At 38.1% G+C, this 22,966-nt stretch overlaps 2 protein-coding genes across 38 annotated transcripts in view; one reads left to right on the top strand and one right to left on the bottom strand.

Moving 5' to 3' along the window:
- The window catches only part of ptprdb (protein tyrosine phosphatase receptor type Db), a 176,949-nt gene extending 171,151 nt beyond the window's left edge, over positions 1-5,798 (top strand). For all 25 annotated transcript variants that reach the window (XM_039792332.1, XM_039792249.1, XM_039792079.1 and 22 more), the window contains 4 exons: positions 220-345; positions 979-1,133; positions 2,240-2,375; positions 2,494-5,798. In XM_039792332.1, coding sequence (XP_039648266.1) covers positions 220-345; positions 979-1,133; positions 2,240-2,375; positions 2,494-2,562 — 486 coding nt within the window. In that variant the 3' untranslated portion in view covers positions 2,563-5,798. The remainder of the gene's footprint in view (positions 1-219; positions 346-978; positions 1,134-2,239; positions 2,376-2,493) is intronic.
- Positions 5,799-14,130: 8,332 nt separating this feature from the next.
- kdm4c (lysine (K)-specific demethylase 4C) overlaps positions 14,131-22,966 on the bottom strand; it is a 32,371-nt gene continuing 23,535 nt past the window's right edge. For 3 of the 13 annotated variants that reach the window (XM_039802621.1, XM_039802647.1, XM_039802638.1), the window contains exons 17-21: positions 18,712-18,906; positions 17,839-18,009; positions 16,605-16,724; positions 15,329-15,421; positions 14,131-15,186 (exon numbers count right to left, since the gene is read on the bottom strand). In XM_039802621.1, coding sequence (XP_039658555.1) covers positions 15,019-15,186; positions 15,329-15,421; positions 16,605-16,724; positions 17,839-18,009; positions 18,712-18,906 — 747 coding nt within the window. In that variant the 3' untranslated portion in view covers positions 14,131-15,018. The remainder of the gene's footprint in view (positions 15,187-15,328; positions 15,422-16,604; positions 16,725-17,838; positions 18,010-18,711; positions 18,907-22,966) is intronic. The other 10 variants (XM_039802657.1, XM_039802629.1, XM_039802612.1 and 7 more) reach the window with 10 other exon arrangements.

The following is a 22,966-nucleotide window of genomic DNA, read 5'->3' as shown; positions in this document are numbered from 1 at the left end:
CAACACAGTTATTGAGTGAGAAAGAAATAATGGCGTGAGTTATATCTCATGAACATCATATCTCATCTGACACAAGACAATCTTCAAGTGAATATTGGATTTCATTCAGTCAGGAAGAAATCTCTATGACAAAGTAGCCAGACATTGTTCTCCACACACTGAATCCATCAGACATGATGTAAAGCTCTGAACAGAAGCCTCTGTGCTGTCCTCATGCAGGAGAAGTGTCACCAGTACTGGCCCGCAGAGCGCTCAGCCAGGTACCAGTACTTTGTGGTGGATCCCATGGCCGAGTACAACATGCCCCAGTACATCCTCCGAGAGTTCAAAGTCACTGATGCCAGGGTGAGTCATCAGTTTGTGCGTGTTTGTGTTTGTGTGTCATCAGGGGACTGCAGATGAAAATTAGCCTGTATGGCTAAATCTGACAAATTTACATGTTGGACTACCATTTGTAGTCTCTGTTCCATTATCTTTATTGTGACTATTATTGCCACTGTTCATCACACCCCCAACCGGCACCATCAGACACCGCCTACCAAGAGTCTGGGTCTGACGAGGTTTCTTCCTAAAAGGGAGTTTTTCCTTGCCACTGTCGCACTGAATGCTTGTTCTTGGGGGAATTACTAGAATTGTTGGGGCTTTGTAAATTATAGAGTGTGGTCTAGACCTACTCTATCTGTAAAGTGTCTCGAGATAACTCTTGTTATATTTGAAACTATAAATAAAATTGAATTGAAATTGAATTGAATTGAATTGACTCAAGTGCTCATGTTAATTAATGTGCATTGTCTCTTCTTAAATAAAATAAAATAAATATAAACATGTGCAAGTGTGTAAGAGGGTACCATTTGTACTGCTTTAACGTTATTTTGGTGATTAAAAATAATAAAACACATTCTCTCTCTCTCTCTCTCTCTCTCTCTCTCTCTCTCTCTCTCTCTCTCTCTCTCTCTCTCTCTCGCTCTCTCTCTCCAGGACGGCCAATCGCGGACAGTACGTCAGTTCCAGTTCACTGATTGGCCAGAGCAAGGAGTGCCAAAGTCAGGGGAGGGATTCATTGATTTCATTGGCCAGGTGCACAAAACTAAAGAACAGTTTGGCCAGGATGGGCCAATTACTGTGCACTGCAGGTAAGATTTATTCTTCCCAGTAACACCTCTATATATTCATACATTGTGTTTGTTGCATTCATTGTGACAGGTAGGTAAAAAATAAAGATGAATAAATGAGTGAGGAAACATAACAAATACAGATGAGAATGAAAATAATGATCTCAAATGACTTGATCAGCTATGGGAATAATTTTGACTGACCCGTTAAACAGCGCTCTCAACCACGATCATTTAAACACCAGATGAGGGAATGTTTTTTGATTCATTTCTCCAGTAGAGCCCAGATACTTGTGGTGGCCTAACACTTTACTAAGACACTGTATGCTTGTTTTTTGCTTGAATTTATCACCCATCTGTACATGTGATCACTGTAGTAATGAAAGACACACTGTAAATACTATAATACAACATTATAGAAAGATTCAAAGAGATTATGTGCCGTTGATAGTAGTTTAAAACAAAGGCTTAGATTTCTCATTGGCATATGCACTGATCAGAGATACTGTATGTACCTGACAAACCAAAGGATGATTTCATCTTACCACATAATATTCTATGTTTAGGCTGTAGGACCTGATACACAGCTCTGAATTTTTGTATATATCTAATTATTTTTTGTTGCCTGTTCAAACCTACCCTAAAAGAAAAATGTATGCTGCCGTTGGTGTTTGAATGTGTGCGATCGGGTGAATGAGAGACAAACTGTAAAGTGCTTAGGATATTTAAATGCAGTTCATTTAATTCAAACTGGAGGGTTAACTGGGGGTGATGTGAGGGTTTGGAGACTGGGTGTCATAATGGTCAGTCAGATAAGGCAGTGATCTTAAGCCATTAGCCTTAAGGTCACCGCCCTAGTCATGGGGCACAATTAGCATTGTGTCCGCCTCTCTGTTAAAGCTCTACAATTATTTTTTTCTCCTGCTTATACATTTATAATACCTACCATGTCTGATCTTTGCCATGTGTGAGCAAAAATCTGAATTAGGTCACTACTAACATAGCCAGTGGAAGGAACTTCTATTCAGTATATGATTGTGAACATGTCACTTCAGTTTATTACACTACGGATGTGACAGTTCTAAATATATCAAGCTCTAAATATGTTTCCACCTGTCCGCCCACAGTGCTGGAGTAGGGAGGACCGGTGTGTTCATCACCCTCAGCATCGTGCTGGAGCGGATGAGGTACGAGGGAGTGGTGGACATCTTCCAGACTGTCAAGATGCTGCGCACCCAGAGACCTGCCACCGTTCAGACAGAGGTGAGCTTCCGCACTGTTATCACTCTGTCTCCCTTCTAGTTCATGCTCTCTTTCTAACTCTCAGTTTTATTTTCAGTCTTCTCTGTCACTGACTTAATATTCTTCTGCCTCCCTCCAGGACCAGTACCAGTTCTGCTACCGGGCCAGTCTGGAGTACCTGGGGAGCTTTGATCACTATGCAACATAAACCCGAGTGGCCGTCTCTCATACCACATCCCACCTAGCGCACTTTTCTTCGGCCTGAATTAATGCACTAGGCTGCGATGTGTCTTTGAAGATTTTTGCCACCACATGCAGAGTGAAGGGGGACCATCGGCTTTCCCGTTCCCAGAAACAGCACCTCTAACTGAGCCATAGCAACCTGCTTGACAAGGGTGTTTCCTTCCACCCTCAGCCCAAACACACCCATTGGTCAGTCTGAAGAAGCAACTTCAACCACTGTTCCAATCAGAATACTTGATCAAATATTGATTTTTTTATTTGTTTCAGTGCTTTTGTGAGCACCCAGATTGCTTTACATTGTTTGGGTGGGGAACTCTCACCTTGTCCACCACCAGTGTAGCATCATCACCAACCCGGGTACAGTATTTAGCTGTCACAGGAAATTCAGATTTTTCTATCTTGAGGACTGTCTACAAATCCATCTTATGGAAGCCTCGTGGACTGAAAGAACTGGGACATTTAAGCACCAGAGAAGTGCCAACAGGAGACTGAAAACACAGAGCACCGTATTAAAAAGACAAAGAACACATCCCAAAAAAAAAAAAGACACCAAGAAGTGTTTTTTTCTGTTTTGTTTTGGAAAAAGACTTGTTTCTTGTGAATGAAAAAGAAGATATTTCTACCATACAGTAATAAAAACCACCAGTTCAACCTTATGCTTCATGATTTAAGATAAGGGAAACTTAAGAGAGGTTTAGAATGCATACCACAAAGTAAAACATTAATTTAGTTTTTTAGAACAAATATAGATATGTGACTATCTTGTTGTTGTTTTTTAAACTGGGTATTCTTTATGGCACGTTCTGTTTTTTTGTTTAGTTTTTTTTTTACAGATTTATGACTTTGTCCTTACTGACCATACAAAAGCAAAGTTGCATTTTTTTCCCCTGTGTAATCCAATGAGCTGTAGCGATTTTTTTTTTTTAAGTGATGCGGTTCTGTTTTAAAGTGTACAATCAAATTTAGTGTGGAAAATGTTCACAATTCTATGAAAAACACCACTATTGAGTGTCACTCTCCTGTATTCTCTACCCACTCTGTTTTTAAGAACACACATTTCGCATGCACACAGGACTCTCAACCTCATTTCTATCTGGCCTGCGGTGTCAGAGAAGATGGCCATTTTTGAATTCCCAGGGGCAGACAGAGATGCAGTTTTCACCCTGCTGCTACCAGGAAGTCCCGAGAATAATCTCGCCAAGTTGTTCTGTGTGCAGGTCGGGAGAAAGCCAGATAGAATTACAGAGAGTATGCACAGAAAGCAAAATATGAAGAAAAAAAAATATTTATGTGTCCAAATAAGCTTCACAAAGATTTCTCAAGCAGGGAGCAAGAAAGGGATGTAGAAAACGGGGTGGAATGGAGGGGGGAGGGTGGGGAAGGAACACTTTTCTCACTGGAATGCTCACCTGTGACTTTTCTCTCTGATTCAGTGTGCAATAAGTAGATGTATTATATATTTTTGTGTCCACTCACTAACTGCAGTTATATGCCATTATGATGACAGTGAAATTGATAATGATGATGCATCATTTTCCAGACACAAGGATGTTACGCTTGATATGGTTCTCGCCATTGTTTGATGTGTCCAAACAGAGGGATGACCTCTGACCTCTTAGGAAGTAGATCTTTTATCATGTCACAACTCCAGTAGATGATGTCATCTTTCTGTGTGTCACGGCAACCAACGAATGATCAAACTCATACTTTAAACAGCATCTAATAAGTATTTTGATTTTAGATTTCTAGTGCCTTATATTACACGCCTATTTTGATAAAGTTACTTTAAAGGGTTTTTTGTGTATTTTATGTATGTATGCTTGTACGTATGTGAACTGAATGTCTATGTATATGATTTTGTTGTGTTACAGTACGTGAAAGTATCTTGTGTGTTCTGTTTTTGGCTGTGACATTTTGTATGGAAGGCTGTGCATAGGCCGAATAGTTGTACTCATCACTTTCAATCCAGCAACAACGTCATCTTATCTCTTCTACATGAGACTCAACTACAGATAAAAAAAAATGTGGTTTCAAAACAGGTTATTAGCAGGATAGTTAAATCATTTGTCTTTTCTTTCCTGGGACACTTGCACAAGCTTTGTGTGTATACTCTTTCACTCAGACTTCAGTTGTTTGCCACACTGACGACTTTGGCACTGACTGTGAGCTGGCTCAGAAAAGTCATACTTACTCAGCTATTTAGAAATCTATATAAAGCTCAACAGCAGTGGCTAACTTTGTCAGTCTGGAGAAAAAGCAAAATAACAAACCACACGGATATCTACCTATCCCACCCCCTCCATCTAAAATCACTCAAACTGCTCATCTGTGTTCCTCATTCCTTGCCTACAGTTATATATTATTTTCTTATAGCGACAAAGGCTGAGAGAAGTTCAGGTGCTACGTCTCCAACAACACAGAACCCACATCATTTTTTTTGTATCTCTATTAATGTTTGACCATATAAGGGATCGTTGACAGTTTCCCCCCATCTAACAGTAACCCTGTTGTTGTTTTTGTATGCATGGTACCACTTTTGAGATGCCCCTTTGGTTGCACCTGTTATGGGAAGACTTGCACTTTCTCTCTTTGTACTATGCACTAATACTAGTATCCTCCTATTATCTCTTAAACCCCCCACCCCCCCAAAAGGAGTTTTACTTGAACTCAGTAAAGATGGATCCTGTAATGCTCACATGGTTGTGTATATGTAAATAACACAAAACACAGAGAGTAATTGAAATGCATAAATAAATGAATAAATAGATAAACGATTAAGGTAACCAGTGAATAAGAATCTATCAGATATACAGAGTGATATAATAAAAGGATGCACCTGAAATCACAGTTTATGGCACAGCAGTATGTGCAATACATCACATTGTGGATTTGTTGTACCACAAAAGAGAAGTTTCACAGAAGGTGTTCTATTTTACCCCCCAATGTATAATGTAGATGGATAAAACTGGAGTTTATAAATTGTATAAAAAGGAAAAAATGGTGTGTTACTTGGATCAATTACCTCCAATTGGTCTGTAAATGTAAACTTTTTTTTGGTTTGTTATCTGCTCCGAGTCAACAAGTGCTTTTTATTTTCTTACATTGGTTCTTGGAGCGCGTGAAAACCGAAAAACAGGTCTGGATTTCTGTTCTCTGTCGACACAAGTTTCATTTGTTACAAATAAACTCAAGTGAAATAACTGCTGCTGCTGTCATTTTATATATTTGTGTGAATCACAGTATTGTTATCCTATTCTTCGTACAATTTACGGTCACCTACTACCTCTGCATACTTTCAGCTACAAAAACCATTAAAATATCAAAATGTTCAGCTCTTTAATGACATTTGTGCTTGTATTCAACTTTTCTCCACCATTTATAGTTTTTAAAATATTAAGCTTTTTTCTTTTTACATTGAAAGTCAATGGAGCAATCTTTAAATCCTCCTCAAGCTTCTTCCACTTCTAAATGCTACTGCTCCCACAGACTTTCACCTACAGATGTCATTCAAACATTAAACTATTCAAAAAACTCAAAAATTCAGCTTTTTAATCACTGTTTAAGTTTAGTACTTATTTAGGTCTTTTCTGTGTTTTTAAGGGCTGCTCAGTGTGGGTGATGTCACAGCTGCAGTGCAGAGGAGAGAAAAAATCATCTTAAAACTTTCTCTTTAACTTGCTCTCACGGCCACAATTCTTACTTTTCATACACCATTTATACGTCAAAATGTTGATATACTCTACTACTTTTTTCAACATACTTTTTTCGACATACTATACTATGACTTTTTTATGACTTTTTTCGACATACTGCACCATAACTTTTTTTAATCACTTTTTTTGACATACAATACTATGACTATTTATGACATACTATACTATGACTTTTTCAATTACTATACTATGACTTTTAATGGCTTTTTTCGACATATTATACCATGAAATTTTATCAATTTTTTCTATATACCATACCATATATATATTTTGTCAAAAGACTATACTTACATTTTTTTCGACATACCATACTTTAACTTTTTATGGCTTTTTTCAACATACTTTACTATACTATGACATGTTATTGACTTTTTTCGACTTTATCTTTTTTTCGATATATTATACTGTGACGTTTTAATTACTTTTTTTGACATGCTTTACTATCACTTTTTATCACTTTTTTCGACATACAATACTATGACTTTTTTCGACATGCTACACTTTGACTTTTTAATGTCTTTATTCAACATACTATACTTGACTTTGTTATCACTTTTTTCGATATATATGACTTTTTTATATAATATACTATGGTTTTTTTAACATTCTATTCTATTACTTTTTCCGACATACTCTACCAAGACTTTTTTCGATATATTATACTATGACTTTTTTGTCACTTTTTTCGACATTCTATACTATGACTTTGTAATCACTTTATTAAACATCTATATGCTATGACTTTTTTTATATACTATACTATGATTTTTTTTAACATTCAATAATATGACTTTTCCGACGGACTATACTTACTACATACGCCTTTTTTATCACTTTTTCCACATACTATACTATGATTTTTTTTACATACATGCTATGACTTTTTATCACTTTTTTCGACATGCTGTACTATGACTTTTTTTTAATCACTTTTTGAGACATACTATACTATGACTTTTTTATGACTTTTTTCAACATACTATACCACGACTTTTTTATCACTTTTTTCGACATACTATACTACGAATTCTTTTTCGACATACATACTATGACTTTTTTATTACTTCTTTCAACATACTACACTTTGACTTTCTATTATTTGGTGGCACAGTGGATAGCACTGCTTTAACAATGAACCAGTAAGTAGTCACTGCAGAGTCTGACTCAGGTTTGATACCCAGTCCAGGCTGGCCCTTGACTTTACTTTTTTCGACATACAATACTATGACTTTCAATAACTTTTGATGACATAACATTCTTTGACTTTTTTTTAATCACTTTTTTCAACATACTATACTATGACTTTGTCACCATACCATACTATGTCTGTTTTCAACATAATTTAATTGGTGGGACAGTGGATAGCACTGCTCTAACAACAAACCAGCAAGTAGTAACTGCAGACTCTGACCCAGGTTCAATTTCCAGTCCGTACATTACATTACTTTTTTTAGACATACAAATACTATGACTTTCAATGACTTTTTTCGAGATAACATACTTTGACTTTTTCAACATACTATGGTAGGACTTTTTTTTAATCACTTTTTTCAATACACTATCCTATGACTTTTTAAGACATACTATACTTTGACTTTTTACGACATACCATACTATGGCTTTGTAATGGCTTTTTCGAACATTCTATGCTATGACTGTTTTCAACATAAATTCTTTGGTGGCACAGTGGCTCAGTGGTTAGCACTGCTCAAGGCAAAAGCAAGTAAACAGAAGCACAACAAAAACTAAAACAAGAAGGTTTTTTAAAAAAAATTTTTTTTTTTTTTTTAAAAAAAAAATGACTTTGCTATCACTTTTTTTGACATACTATACTACGACTTTATCCCTTTTTTCGACATTCTATACAATTACTTTTTTCTCCCTTTTTTACGATGTACTATACTATGACTGTTTTCAACAATTACTTTTAGTGACATAGTGGCTCAGTTGTTAGCACTGTTCCAACTAGCACCAGCAAGTAGGCAATGCAGATTTGGACCCAGGTTTGATTCTCAGTCTGGGCTGGCCCTTTTCATGACTTTTTTTCGACATACAATACTATGACTTTGTTATCACTTTTTTCAACATACTATACTATGATTTTTTTTGACATACTTCATACTATGACAATTTTCAACATACTACACTATGACTTTTTTCAACATACTATATATGAGAGATTTTCTTTTAAGGATTTTCTTTGGCATTTTAGGCCTTTGTTTGATAGGACAGCTTAGACATGAAAGGGGAGAGAGAGGAGGAATGACATGCAGCAAAGGGCCGCATTTTGAAATTGAACTGGCGGCCGCTGCAGCAAGGACTGAGCCTCTGTACATGGGGTGCAAGCTCTACTAGGTGAGCTACTTTTTTATCTCTTTTTGACATACTATACTATTACTTTTCTTTGTTATACTATACTATGACTTTTTTCAACATTCAATACTATGACTTTTTTATCACTTTTTTCGATATGCTATACTATGACATATATTTTTTTCGACACACCATACTACTTTTTATTGGGGTTTTTTGAAATGCTATACTATGATTTTTTTTACAATTTTTTCAACATACTATACTATGACAATTTTGACATACTATACTGACTTTTTTATCACTTTTTTCAACATACTATAACTGTTTATCACTTTTTGACATGCTATACCATGACTTTTTTTCAACATTCTATACTCTGACTTTTTTCGATATACTATACTATGTCTTTTTCATGGCTTTTTTCGACAACCTATACTATGACTTTGTTTGACAAACTATACTATGATTTTTTTCAACATACCATACTACTTTTATTGTTTTTTTTTCGAAATGCTATACTATGACTTTTTTACCATCTTTTCAACAATTTTGACAATTTTGGACATACTATACAACAATTTTGGACATACTATACTGACTTTTTTATCACTTTTTCGTGATACTATAACTGTTTAATCACTTTTTGACATGCTATACTATGACTTTTTTTCAACATTCTATACTCTCACTTTTTTCGACATACTATACTATCACTTTTTTCCGACATGACTTTTTTCGACAAACTATACCATGACTTTCATATTCTTTTTTTCAACATACTACACTAAGACTTTTTTCAACATACTATCACTTTTTATCCCTTTTTTTCGATAAACTATCTATGACTTTATAACTTTTTTCGATATACAATGACTTTTATATTCCTTTTTTCAACATACTACACTAAGACTTTTTTCGACATACTATGACTTTTTATCCCTTTTTTCGATAAACTATACCATGACTTTTTTATCACTTTTTTCGACATACCTATGAAATTTCGACATGCTATACTATGACTTTTCTTTAAAAAAAAACATAATAATAAATAAAATAATTATAATAAATAATATTTATTTTTCAACATTTCAATGAAATTTGAACTAATTAACACCATTCCCCCTTTTTCAACTATTCACCTTCTTCTTAGGCAATTAGAAGTTTTCACAAGCATTTTCTGCAGGAAATGCATTTTCTAGTAATCCTTTAAATAGAATGGTTGGAAATAATAAAGATTAAAACTGAATTAAAGACATAATTTTGGATGAAAACAAAATTATAGAATATATATATATATATATATATATATATTATAGAATATGATGCATTGCTGTAGATTAAAATGCCCAACGTTATATAAAGTAGTTCAAATTAGTACAACCTTAAACAACAGTAAACAGCATTAAAATAAACATGCACATTAATGCAGCAGTAATATTAATTCGAAACCATCATCTATAAAAGTAAAACACTGACTGACAGACCTTTTTTCTGCACAATGTTGTATTATTACTTTCACATAAGTAACAGATCTGTATGCCCAAAAATAGTGCTGTTTCCACCACTGTGTGTGTGTGTGTGTGTGTGTGTGTGTGTGTGTGTGTGTGTGTGTGTGTGTGTGTGTGTGTGTGTGTGTATTTGCTTATAAATTTTGACCTGACGATGGAGCTAACCTAGAAAAAAATGGTTTGTTATTTGCTGTAAAAGTACAGTTTCAGCAGGATAATGTTGCTAAAAAATGTGTCTCTAATGTTATTTCAGCATCATGCACATGCAGTAATTTTTCCATCCATATAGGGAAACCGATTGAGGCTACAGTCTGAAAGGGCCTTGCTCATTCATGTTTGTGTTGTCATTGTAAAGGCATGGCGAATTTTTCTCCACCAGGCTGTAGCGAGGCCATCTTGCTTCTGGGCTTCGAGCAGGACATTTAAGATCAGTATTCAGCTGCATCTCATGTCACTTAAATTGCATCCCTGACTCCCCCACTTGCCTCTCTTCCTCGGGTCTTAGTCCCTCCCACCGAGGAGGCACAAGAGGGACGCGAGGAAATCATGGGAGAGAAGCGAGAGGCAACATGCAAATGTGTTTTAGAGGGATGAGACGTCCTTTCCTCTGAAGCGTCACATGAATTCGTCAGCTGTGTGGGTGGAGTTGGCAACCCTATTAGCTGCACGGCTTCCGGGAAGGCTGCTCTCGTGTTTCCTCGGCTATAGCTCCTCAATGCTCGCTCCTCGATGCTCGCTCCTCAGTCTTTGGGGTAGAAATTGCCATGAGCTGTGTCATCAGCTCAGTTCTCACCACTTCAACATTTCCTTGATTAGACTGTGTATGATGCTCTAAAAAGGCTCAGTCTAAGCTTCTAAATTTGACTTTCTGGGCACATTTTCTTCTTATCATGATCCTGTGTCAATTCAGCAACATTATGTAGTACCATGTACACAGGAAAGGCATCCCTTTGTTGGTGAAGCTCTAGAATCAACTTGGCATTGTTGAGGAACCACAGACACAGTGCTAATAAAGGGTTTTATTTACCTAAATTACAAAGTCCATGAGAAACAAACCATTTTAACTTGAGTGTGATAATATATATAAACATAGCAGGACAAAGAAATGCAGCTCTTTCTAGCCTCCTGTTAACCCTAAAGGGTAAACATTTGTCTCACAGGACAGTGAACACAAAAAGGGGGCTGAGGGATCATACATTAGGCTGCTATATTATACTAATATAAAAAGACAGAAAGACATTTTTTCATTTTAATTCACAATATTATTTGGTTTCTATTACTATTCTAGCATTTATATTAAAAACACATTGAGCTAAGGCTTAAGTCTATGAGTCCAGAGTTGCTGCACCTGCACTGTAGAGGTAAGTCAATAACTACGCTCTTCTTAGGATGCAGGAATGCCTCACCAGTCAGTATGTCATTGTTTAAATGTTAAGGAAATCTATATAAAATGGTTTGGGGAGCAAAAGCTCAACATATGCTGAGACATGGAAATTTAGCCTTTAGTCTTCACCAATTTATTGTTTAGAAAAACCATCCAATTGGAAATTTTACATTGTTTCAGAACCAGAATGGATGTTAAAACTTTATTCAGCAGTTATCCTAAATTAGTAAAAAAAAAGGCGTCAAACGTACAATATTTGCAACTAAATAGTAGTGCAGTAACATACCTACAAATTGTATTTAAGTAAAGTACTTGAGTATATGTACTTAGTTACTTTCCACCACTGAGGGCAGCATGATTGTACATAAAGGACATGCGCATGATACACCACTTGAGTCCTGGAGTTTATACACTGTGGGTTTGTTTTTGCATCTTCATCCAAAAAATCACTTCTTACTTTGGCTCCAGTATCACTAAGAAGCAGGCCGTGACATGGTTTCCATGGGAGTACAACACTTTTTGCAGCCTCGCCATGCCATTTAATATACAGTGCCTTGCGAAAGTATTCGGCCCCCTTGAACGTTTCGACCTTTTGCCACATTTCAGGCCTCAAACATAAAGATATAAAACTGTAATTTTTTGTGAAGAATCAACAACAAGTGGGTCCCAATTATGAAGTGGAACGAAATTCATTGGCTATTTCAAACTTTTTTAACAAATAAAAAACTGAAAAAGTGGGCGTGCAAAATTATTCAGCCCCTTTACTTTCAGTGCAGCAAACTCTCTCAGAAGTTCAGTGAGGATCTCTGAATGATCCAATGTTGACCTAAATGACTAATGATGATAAATAGAATCCAGCTGTGTGTAATCAAGTCTCCGTATAAATGCACCTGTTCTGTGATAGTCTCAGAGGTCCGTGTAAAGCGCAGAGAGCATCATGAAGAACAAGGAACACACCAGGCAGGTCCGAGATACTGTTGTGGAGAAGTTTAAAGCCGGATTTGGATACAAAAAGATTTCCCAAGCTTTAAACATCCCAAGGAGCACTGTGCAAGCGATAATATTGAAATGGAAGGAGTATCAGACCACTACAAATCTACCAAGACCCGCCCGTCCCTCTAAACTTTCAGCTCATACAATGAGAAGACTGATCAGAGATGCAGCCAAGAGGCCCATGATCACTCTGGATGAACTGCAGAGATCTACAGCTGAGCGGGAGACTCTGTCCATAGGACAACAATCGGTCTTATACTGCACAAATCTGGCCTTTATGGAAGAGTGGCAAGAAGAAAGCCATTTCTTAAAGATATCCATAAAAAGTGTCGTTTAAAGTTTGCCAAAAGCCACCTGGGGAGACACACCAAACATGTGGAAGAAGGTGCTGTGGTCAGATGAAACCAAAATCGAACTTTTTGGCAACAATGCAAAACGTTATGTTTGGCGTAAAAAGCAACACAGCTCATCACCCTGAACACACCATCCCCACTGTCAAACATGGTGGTGGCAGCATCACGGTTTGGGCCTGCTTTTCTTCAGCAGGGACAGGGAAGATGGTTAAAATTGATGGGAAGATGGATGGAGCCAAATACAGGACCATTCTGGAAGAAAACCTGATGGAGTCTGCAAAAGACCTGAGACTGGGACGGAGATTTGTCTTCCAACAAGACAATGATCCAAAACATAAAGCAAAATCTACAATGGAATGGTTCACAAATAAACATATCCAGGTGTTAGAATGGCCAAGTCAAAGTCCAGACCTGAATCCAATCTAGAATCTGTGGAAAGAACTGAAAACTGCTGTTCACAAAACGCTCTCCATCCAACCTCACTGAGCTCGAGCTGTTTTGCAAGGAGGAATGGGCAAAAATGTCAGTCTCTCGATGTGCAAACTGATAGAGACATACCCCAAGCGACTTACAGCTGTAATGTCGCGCAAAAGGTGGCCTACAAAGTATTAACTTAAGGGGGCTGAATAATTCTTGCGCCCAATATTTCAGTTTTTATTTGTTTAAAAGGTTTGAAATATCCAATAAATTTCGTTCCACTTCATGATTGTGTCCCACTTGTTGTTGATTCTTCACAAAAAATTACAGTTTTATATCTTTATGTTTGAGGCCTGAAATGTGGCAAAAGGTCGAAAAGTTCAAGGGGCCGAATACTTTCAAGGCACTGTACCTCCTGGATTCCACTCCCTGCCTGTTCCAGCCAGGCTCCTCAGGATCTGCTGGGAACACGCTGCTCCATATCCTTCAGTGTTAGTAAATGCTGGTCAGGCAGTTAATTGTTAAAGACATTGAACACTATCTGTACAATAACACACATGTTCACCAACCTTAAAAATTTCTTTCAACATAGCAGTTCAAAAGGATTTGAAGTTTTTGATTCTATGGACTTTCCTTTATATTATATACTCCTATTCATATCTTTTAGAAAACATGTTATTTAAAATCACTATACAAAAAGTACCTTATATAAAAATGTTAAATCAGTTATTCAAATTGTTCCAATTTTAGAATCAAATGTATTACCTAAATTTAATAGATTCAAGAGTCACATAAACCATCTTTTCCATTCTTACCAACTAAATTACTTGAAATAACTTGACAATTTAATAAAAAAAACATAAGTTTTTATTGTTTTCCTTACAGCAGTTAGCAATACTTTAACTATAGCAAGCCAAAAATAAATACAAATTTTAAATAATTTCAACAATGTGTTTCATTCAACAGAGCAACAGTAGCATTTCACATTAATTGTGCACAGAATCCAACACAAAGGTATGGCTTCCTTTCTGAATTTTTCCCTTTATGAAGGGGTTAACATGTCAATTATTTTAATTCAATAGATTTTTGTCCATATGGATGGAAAAACATGCGGAGAGGAAGCCATTGTAGTGTCATTGGACTCCAGCAGGAGCAGTTAGGAGACAATGTTTAACATGCAGGGAGAAACGGTAAGACATGAGGAAAATACTACAAGCAAAGTGCATAAATATTCAAAATCAAATAACAGACCCCAAAAAAAGCTACCATAGACAAGCTATTTAGAAAAATCTCACCTTTGAATTTTTCATGTACAAAGAAAAAGGTTTGTCATTTATTTCAAAAAAGGGTGATGTGACAAATGTAAGTCACGTTTATTTTCCCTGACGGATGTGAAAGCACTAGGCAACTGAGGCAACAATACCCTCCGTTAACCCATTCTGTAAGAGTCCAGCTGTCCAATTCTTCTCCAGCCTGTCACAATCACCCATCACTGATGTATAATGTACAAGCACACGCAAGTTAACATCCACCTAACCCAAATCACCCATTCCCTCACACGATTCCTCTGAACTTTTTGCAGGGAAGTTGTGAGGGCAACAGTTGAGATGGAAGTAGATCCAAAACACTTACACACAAGCACACTCGCACATACACTCACAGACACACAAACCGCCTCCCCTCTTCATCCACTGGTAATTCAGTGCATTCCTTTGTCATTGATCCTTCACCATGACTTCATTTCCCTTTGTGGCTGCGTTGCTCCCATGTGCTTTTGGCATTTGTACGGAGGCCTGGCAGGGCCACATAGTCTTTCTGGAAGCGTGAATTGGGTGTTCTCTGCCGTTTCCGCTCCCCCTGCGTGGTGAAGAAGGCGTCCTGGAAACGCATGCTTGAGGCCGTGGACTAGAAAAACAAGACATGAAAAAATTAGTAAACAAGAAAGCTTTCCAGATGGCAAGCACTTTTTTTTTTCCCCTTTCATGTCATTTAACTATCAAACTTATGGTTAACAGTTTATGTGTTGCCCAGTAAGTCTAATACTTACAAGTCTACGTTTCACCTTTTTAGGGAGGTCTTCATCTAAAGTATAGACATCTTCTCTTTTTGCCAGCACCTGAGACCCGTCCTCAAACTCCACCTGAGATGACATGAAAATATTTAGCAGTTAGTTACAGTTTCAAATGAATGGAGTGGATTTATCCAAAGTGCTTTACAATTTGCCTCTTTTTCACTCATGTACACACAAACCTAAGGGTAGAATTTCCACTTGGTTCTTTTCAAACTCCTAAATTTAATCTATATATTTGCAGTTAAATCTCCTAAAATATGCTAGACATGAATATCCGTCAAAGGTAATGCAGTGATCTTTGTGGTGATAGTTCAAATATAGCATTGTCTATTATAATAGTACGTATCAGGTCTCTATCATCAAAGACCGTAATCTTGAAACCAGAATTGATGTCATCATAAATTACAAAGCAACAGCTTTCTCTTGCATCAGCATTTTTCTGGTGTAAATGATGAAACAAACAGATGTGACTATGCAGTGTGATTGATAAAAGAAAAGCCTTTTAATGTTACCTCTGCTTGCAAAATGTTTTCTGCTCAAGAAACTCAAGTTTGTGTAGATCACTGTGTACGTAGATCTTGAATTAAATCACAGCCTGAAACTATTTCATACCTAAACACACCTTAACAATGGAAAGTTCCTTTTCAGCTTTATTTTTCTAAAAATCTGACCCATCTTAAACAGAGTGTGTGCGTCACAGGTGCATTTGTGCATAACTAATGGTTGACGCCCAACTCAACTAAATAAAGCTTTTAAGTGGAAGCCGCATGACTTGGCTTGGTGAATATTTCAGTGAGTTTGAATAATGCAGATTGTCACCTTCTTCTCATCCTCCTCTTTTCGCTCTCACCATCTCTCTTTTCTCTACCCATCAAGCACTCGGTCTGCATAGCTTTTGCTTCCTATCTTATCATCGACCTATCATCTTCCATCTCATCTCCACTCCTCCTCGCCATGACTTCAGCACCTCCCTCAATCTCTGTGTCCTCTTTTTTTCCTCTCTCTCTCCACCTCTACATACATGGACCTGGGGACCTTGACGACGTCAGATGAGTCACGATGATTCTGATGTTGAGGGAGTTCAAGAAGTTTACTGCTGTCTCGCTTTGACCCACAACTGAGCTTACAATTTAACATTCACAGAAAGGCGATTAAATCTGTGAAACCGGGTCATATGTCTCTCTCGTTCTCTCATGTTTACCATTTGTCATGATTGTGTACGTCTTTAGTGCAGTACATGTTGTGTCTGTACCTGATACATGTAGGATACATTGGATCCCAGGTATTTGGCACCGTAGAACAGCCCATCAGGCCACTTCACTTGAACAGCTTCCCCCACTTCAGGAGGACCCAAGTTCATACAATCTCTGCTCTAAAGATACAAGAGAATAGTGGTTGGTCTGGGCAAGAGTGTGTGTCAAAATGAAAAGTCAGAGTGAATGGTTTAATGTTGAAAAGAGCTCTTTTTAGTTTTAGGTAGTTAAAGCTATAGTGCGTAGTTTGTGCCGCCCCCATGATGAATTCTAAGTAATAACAATACTGTCGGCGCATCTGCGCACCGCCATGACAACCCAGCAGCCCCATGATGGCCATGGCCTTTTCAGAAATCCATGTTGTTTCATTTTAAATTGGAGAAAGGTTTATAGTGGGGGAAATAATTCAAAATGACTCTTGATCACATTGGTTTTGCAGGTGCACACCTTACGGTAAGATATTTAAACAAGCTCATATGTAATCCCTCATGCAATGAGCTTTTTATTTTTTTTTGGGGGGGGGGGGCATTTCTGCTAGCCTGACAAGCCAGACCCACATCAAGATGTTGGGTCTGGGAACTCACCATTGGCAGGGCTCAAACCGAGGGGCGGGATAAACGGTTGTCTTTCAAATTCCCTCTGCACTCATAGCCAACCAGAGCAACGCTAGTTGATAGATTCAACTCTTGCCGTATTCGGTTGGTAAACCTCCAAACGCGTCTTCCTTTTTTAAGAATGACTTCAGTGCTTAACTCCAAGTTTCCAGAGTCGCGGCCAATTTGAAAGACTACTGTTCACCAGCAGCCATCTTCTTTGTTTTCAAGTAGCAGGGAATTCACACGGAACCGTCGCAATTCTGCCGTCCTTATGTTAAGCCCGCCCACCGACTCAATACACGATGTGATTGGCCCGACCAGAATAATTTTTTTCCAGCTCGCAAGGCAACGGAGAGTTGCTAGACTGACCCTGTCTGCACATGTAATTTGCTGCTGCTAGGGTGTGTCTAGATTTCTAGGTTACAGTTCCTGCCTTTATTGGATAAGAAAGCACACCCAGTCACACCCGCTCTACCAACTGAGCTAACTGGCAACTGCAATGACCTTTTGAGCACCAATAATCCTCCTTGGAAAAAAAGCAAGCTCCTTTCAAAGGAGCGGGTTTTAATATCTGATATGACCTCGTACAACTGGGAGGTGACCTCTTGAGCGCGTTTCTAATTAAACATATTCTCACCACTATATCCTCAGGGTAGGTATCGTTTGAGAAGGAGCCGTCATCGAACATGACCTCGTAGAACATCTGGGAGGTAATCTGGGTGACCTTTGAGCTGTAGTAGCGCAAGTTCTTGTGTTTGGAGATCACAGTCTGACCCAGTGAGATGGACGCTTGGCACGCTCGCTGCTTCTAGTAGAGACAGAGCAGCAATTAGACTACTGTCTGACAGTCGATATAGTATCACTTCAAACTAAAACTTTAAAAATAAATGTTTTACTTCTATTAAGTGGCATCTAGCCATGCAGATAGTTTGGGTTTTATTTGTCCATGTGCCACCACCCCAATACAGCTTTGAAAAATGGCATACAAGAAAATTCAACAGCAACATGTCCTTTCAGAAACAGGTTACTCAGAACTCCATGTGGACAGTTTTCCTTACAACTTCTTTCTACTGAAGAAATAGCCACTATTTGCATGGCTAGATACCATCAAGGGTAAGTGAGAAAATGCGTTGTTTTGTTTAAAGCAGATCATTTTGAGTCTAATTTTTCCTGCATTCCAAGCATGAACAATGAAGTAATAGTTTTTATATCATCATATCTTTTCTAAATAAATTCCATTAATATTACTACACTAAGCCACCACTGCACCTTTAAATTCTACTTACATTTGGAAAAATGCGGCCAACATTCACATGCCCACTTCTACTGCACTGCATGGGAGTAACACCAATCATCAGATGTCTAGAACCAATTATCCCTGTTTAATAATCTTTTACGGAATACATAAAGGTTTGGTAGTTGTCTCAGTGCAATCACATTGCCATGTCCATTCTAACTGAGCAAAACCTGCTTCATAACAGCTCTAGGGAACACCTGTCCTATAACTTACAGCTGACGAACTCCGTGATTGATGTCTATGGCAGGTGATTGACACGACATATGGCCAATCATCAGGCTCCATGATTACACCGGCAGCATGGGCACAGGTCACATGAAAGGAGGTGGGACACCGGCCACATGAGCACTGGATACACGCACCTCCCTGCCGCTTCCCCGAACAGCGCTTACGACAATAGATGCACTTCTGTAAACACAGACCAGAGCAAACTGTCAACACGAACCACTGCCTTACGAAAGCCAGCTGCATCCAAATTCTTGAAAAAGGACAAGGCTGGCTTTATTCTCTCTTTTTTATTAAGATCAAACAAGCACTCTGCCCCAAGTCCATACAAACAGGCCACAAATATATAGTTAATTTAAAAAAAAAATAATAATAAAAAATAATTTCCTTAAACAGCTGGGCACTGTAGTTTACACCTAACGTTACACAAACAGGAGTAAATAGTGCATTTGTTGGGGACTATTTCCAGCTGTGAGTATTTTGCAGCAGCAGGGCAGGTACGTGGGATTGAATAAAACAAACTACAGTGCCCATGTTCCACATAATGAAGAAACATGTCACTCAGTTCAACATTGTGACTTACTTATGCGTTTCTAATAGTTTCTGTACAACAATGGAGAATTATGGCACAGAGGATAGCGATATCTTTGTTGTTCCTGTTAATGTGATCAATTAATCGTTGCTTTTGGTCTTTTCGTGGGATTTGTGGACAATGAGAAAAATATAGGATATTACCCGCCACACCCTTAGGTTGTTTTGTTTTTTTGCATCTTGCCAGTCCCGTATCAGCAACTGGTCAGACACAATATGATGGACACCAAACCAGGAAAACAGGCAGTCCTTGTTGGACAATACCAATTCAAGTTTTTTGATAAGTTTTGATAAAAAGAGTAACTTGAGTTATATGTAAATGATGAATAATACATTCTGTTGTTTACAGACATTTAGGGCAGGTTGAGGAAGTCAAATTTAGCTAAACAAAACAACACTCAAAGTGAGCATGAGACCTTCGGTCAATCTTCTCCTTCCTTCCAATCTGTCCTGTCATCTTCCATTGCAATCTACATTAAACCAACTGTCTTTGAGTGCCTTTATTGCATTGGAGAAAACCTGACCTTATTCGGGTTGGGGAAAAAAACAAAAACATTTTAAATCTGTATTTCCACGAGAGACTTTGAATATGGGCTCAAGAAAAACAGCAGCAAATTAAAGACAACAGGCCTCTAAGTGAATCATTGCTCAGTTGTGCCATAACCTCTACCATCATTTAAAACAATGATGTGCTCCAAATAAACATCTGTAAAATCGGTTCAATGCGCTGTTATTGGATACAGTGGTGTAAACAAAACATAGATACGAGAGAATAAGGGCGAGAGACCCCAATTGTAACAGTCAACAGAAACATGTTATTTCACTGCTACAATACAAGGAAACGCTCAAATAAGACCAATCAGATGACATTATTTGAGGTTTCTACAACAAACCAGTGCTGCAACTTCTATGTTGAGGTATTTCTTTTTCCCCATTTGAAGTCTGTGAAGGGTACACAACTGCACAATGAAGGGCATAATACACATACACACCCTACGCACAAACGCTGCCATGCATCCATGCACAAACACACTCGCACCTAAATTTTTAAGAAGATCCCTCGGTTTTCTGCACCAAACAGCCCATCAAGTCTATTTCCTCTACTGTGGCATCTCCCCTCTCCCACAAATCCTCGGCTGTCCCACTAAAGGGAAAGAATGACGACATCCTCCCATTATAATCCTACTCGCTCCCCATTCCTCTTTCACCCCTTTTGCATCCCTCCCATCTCACTCCATTTCACTCCACTCTCCTAATAAAACATCCATCTACACTCTTTTTCATTTCGCTTCCCTGCCTTCCTCTTTCTTGTGGTAACTTTTCACATCTCTTTGAAGGAAATGTATTCATTAATCTAATTCCTGGGAATCCATACTGAAATATCCATACATACTGGCAGATAATATGCCTATATATATATAGACAAACTCCTTAGAGGATATGCCTCAGCGGTAAGTGAGAGCAAGTGGGAATTACCTGGTTTGTAAATATGAAGTCTAGCCTGTTTATATATATAAAAAAAAAAAAAAAAAAAGTGTATGATGACATGTAAACTGTCAAACTGTATCACTATCTTATCATATCCATGGAAGAACATGTGTCAAAACAGCATGTGTGAGAGTATGGAGATATATTTTAAAAATGATCTTAAAAGCAAAGAAAACAATTACAGCTTCTTGATTGAAGCCACAGCCTCCCAGTATAACTGAATGGAGAGAAAGGGTAAAAAGTGTGTTCATCATGGAGAAAATCACAGAGAAGTTGCAGCTCAAGTCAGACAGGTTTGATCAAAGATGGTTACCAGTAATACAGATAATGTCACATCTTTGTTTTCTTCACTTTAGCTGCATTTTTACACCTATTGCAGTATAGTTGACAGTAAAAGGTATGTACTCATTGCTACATGTTGCTCATGTTCCCTCCTTTTAAGAAAGACGAAATATTCGAAGATGGGAGGTGAGGGCACGATTATATGTTAGAACTGAAACTGTACGAGTGTCTCCTAATGTGCGTTCCTAATGTATGTGTTGGGTGTATGTATGTTCGAAATAAATAAAAAAAAAAAAAATTAAATAAAAAAAGGACCTTAAGATGTTTTAATTTCCTGGTACACATAATGGAAAATAGCCATTGCCCCAGGAAATAGAGCACAGCATTTGATAGGTGGATAAGAAGGTGATGCTGTGGCCGGGTTAGCTCAGTTGGTAGAGCAGGCGCACACATATACAGTGGTGAGAACAAGTATTTGATACACTGCCGATTTTGCAGGTTTTCCCACTTACAAAGCATGTAGAAGTCTGTAATTTTTATCATGGGTACTCTTCAACTGTGAGTGATGGAATCTAAAACAAAAATCCAGAAAATCACATTGTATGATTTTTAAGTAATTAATTTGCATTTTATTGCATGACATAATATTTATTTATAATCAGAATGTCTGCTTTGGCGATTCCTAATGTTTCAATTCTGGTCAGTCCTCAGGAAGACACTGGGCACTGTGGACTTCAGACTCTCAGCTTGCCTTGGTTCTGCAATAGCGTTTGAATTGGTTGTCATGCTGGTAGACCCAGCCACGACCTATCTTCAATGCTCTTACTTAGGGAAGGAGGTTGTTGGCCAAGATCTCCCGATACTTGCCCCATCCATCCTCCCCTCAATACGGTGCAGTCGTCCTGTCCCCTTTGTAGAAAAGCATCCCCAAAGAATGATGTTTCCACCTCCATGCTTCACGGTTGGAATGGTGTTCTTGTGGTTGTACTCATCCTTCTTCCTCCAAACACGGCGAGTGGAGTTTAGACCAAAAAGCTCTATTTTTGTCTCATCAGACCACATGACCTTCTCCCATTCCTCCTCTGGATCATCCAGATGGTCATTGGCAAACTTCAGACGGGCCTGGACATGTGCTGGCTTGAGCAGGGGGACCTTGGGTGCGCTGCAGGATTTTAATCCATGACGGCGTAGTGCGTTACTAATTGTTTTCTTTGAGACTGTGGTCCCAGCTCTCTGCAGGTCATTGACCAGGTCCTGCCGTGTAGTTCTGGGCTGATGCCTCACCTTCCTCATGATCATTGATGCCCCAGGAGGTGAGATCTTGCATGGAGCCCCAGACCGAGGGAGACTCATCTTGAACTTCTTCCATTTTCTAATAATTGCGCCAACAGTTGTTGCCTTCTCACCAAGATGCTTGCCTATTGCCCTGTAGCCCATCCCAGCCTTGTGCAGGTCTATAATTTTATCCCTGATGTCCTTACACAGCTCTCTGGTCTTGGCCATTGTGGAGAGGTTGGAGTCTGATTGAGTGTGTGGACAGGTGTCTTTTATACAGGTAACGATTTCAAACAGGTGAAGTTAATACAGGTAATGAGTGGAGAACAGGAGAGCTTCTTAAAGAAAAACTAACAGGTCTGTGAGAGACGGAATTCTTCTGGTTGGTAGGTGATCAAATACTTATGTCATGCAATAAAATGCAAATTAATTATTTAAAAATCATACAATGTGATTTTCAGGATCTTTGTTTTAGATTCTGTCTCTCATAGTTGAAGTGTACCTATGATAAAAATTACAGACCTCTACATGCTTTATAAGTAGGAAAACCTGCAAAATCGGCAGTGTATCAAATACTTGTTCTCCCCATCGTAGAGGATTACTCCTC

This window comes from Perca fluviatilis, chromosome 1 (genome assembly GCF_010015445.1).
Source record: "Perca fluviatilis chromosome 1, GENO_Pfluv_1.0, whole genome shotgun sequence".
NCBI classification, from domain to species: domain Eukaryota; kingdom Metazoa; phylum Chordata; class Actinopteri; order Perciformes; family Percidae; genus Perca; species Perca fluviatilis.
The sequence above is the reverse complement of the archived record's forward strand: the minus strand, read 5'-3'. Positions and strand labels throughout refer to the sequence as shown.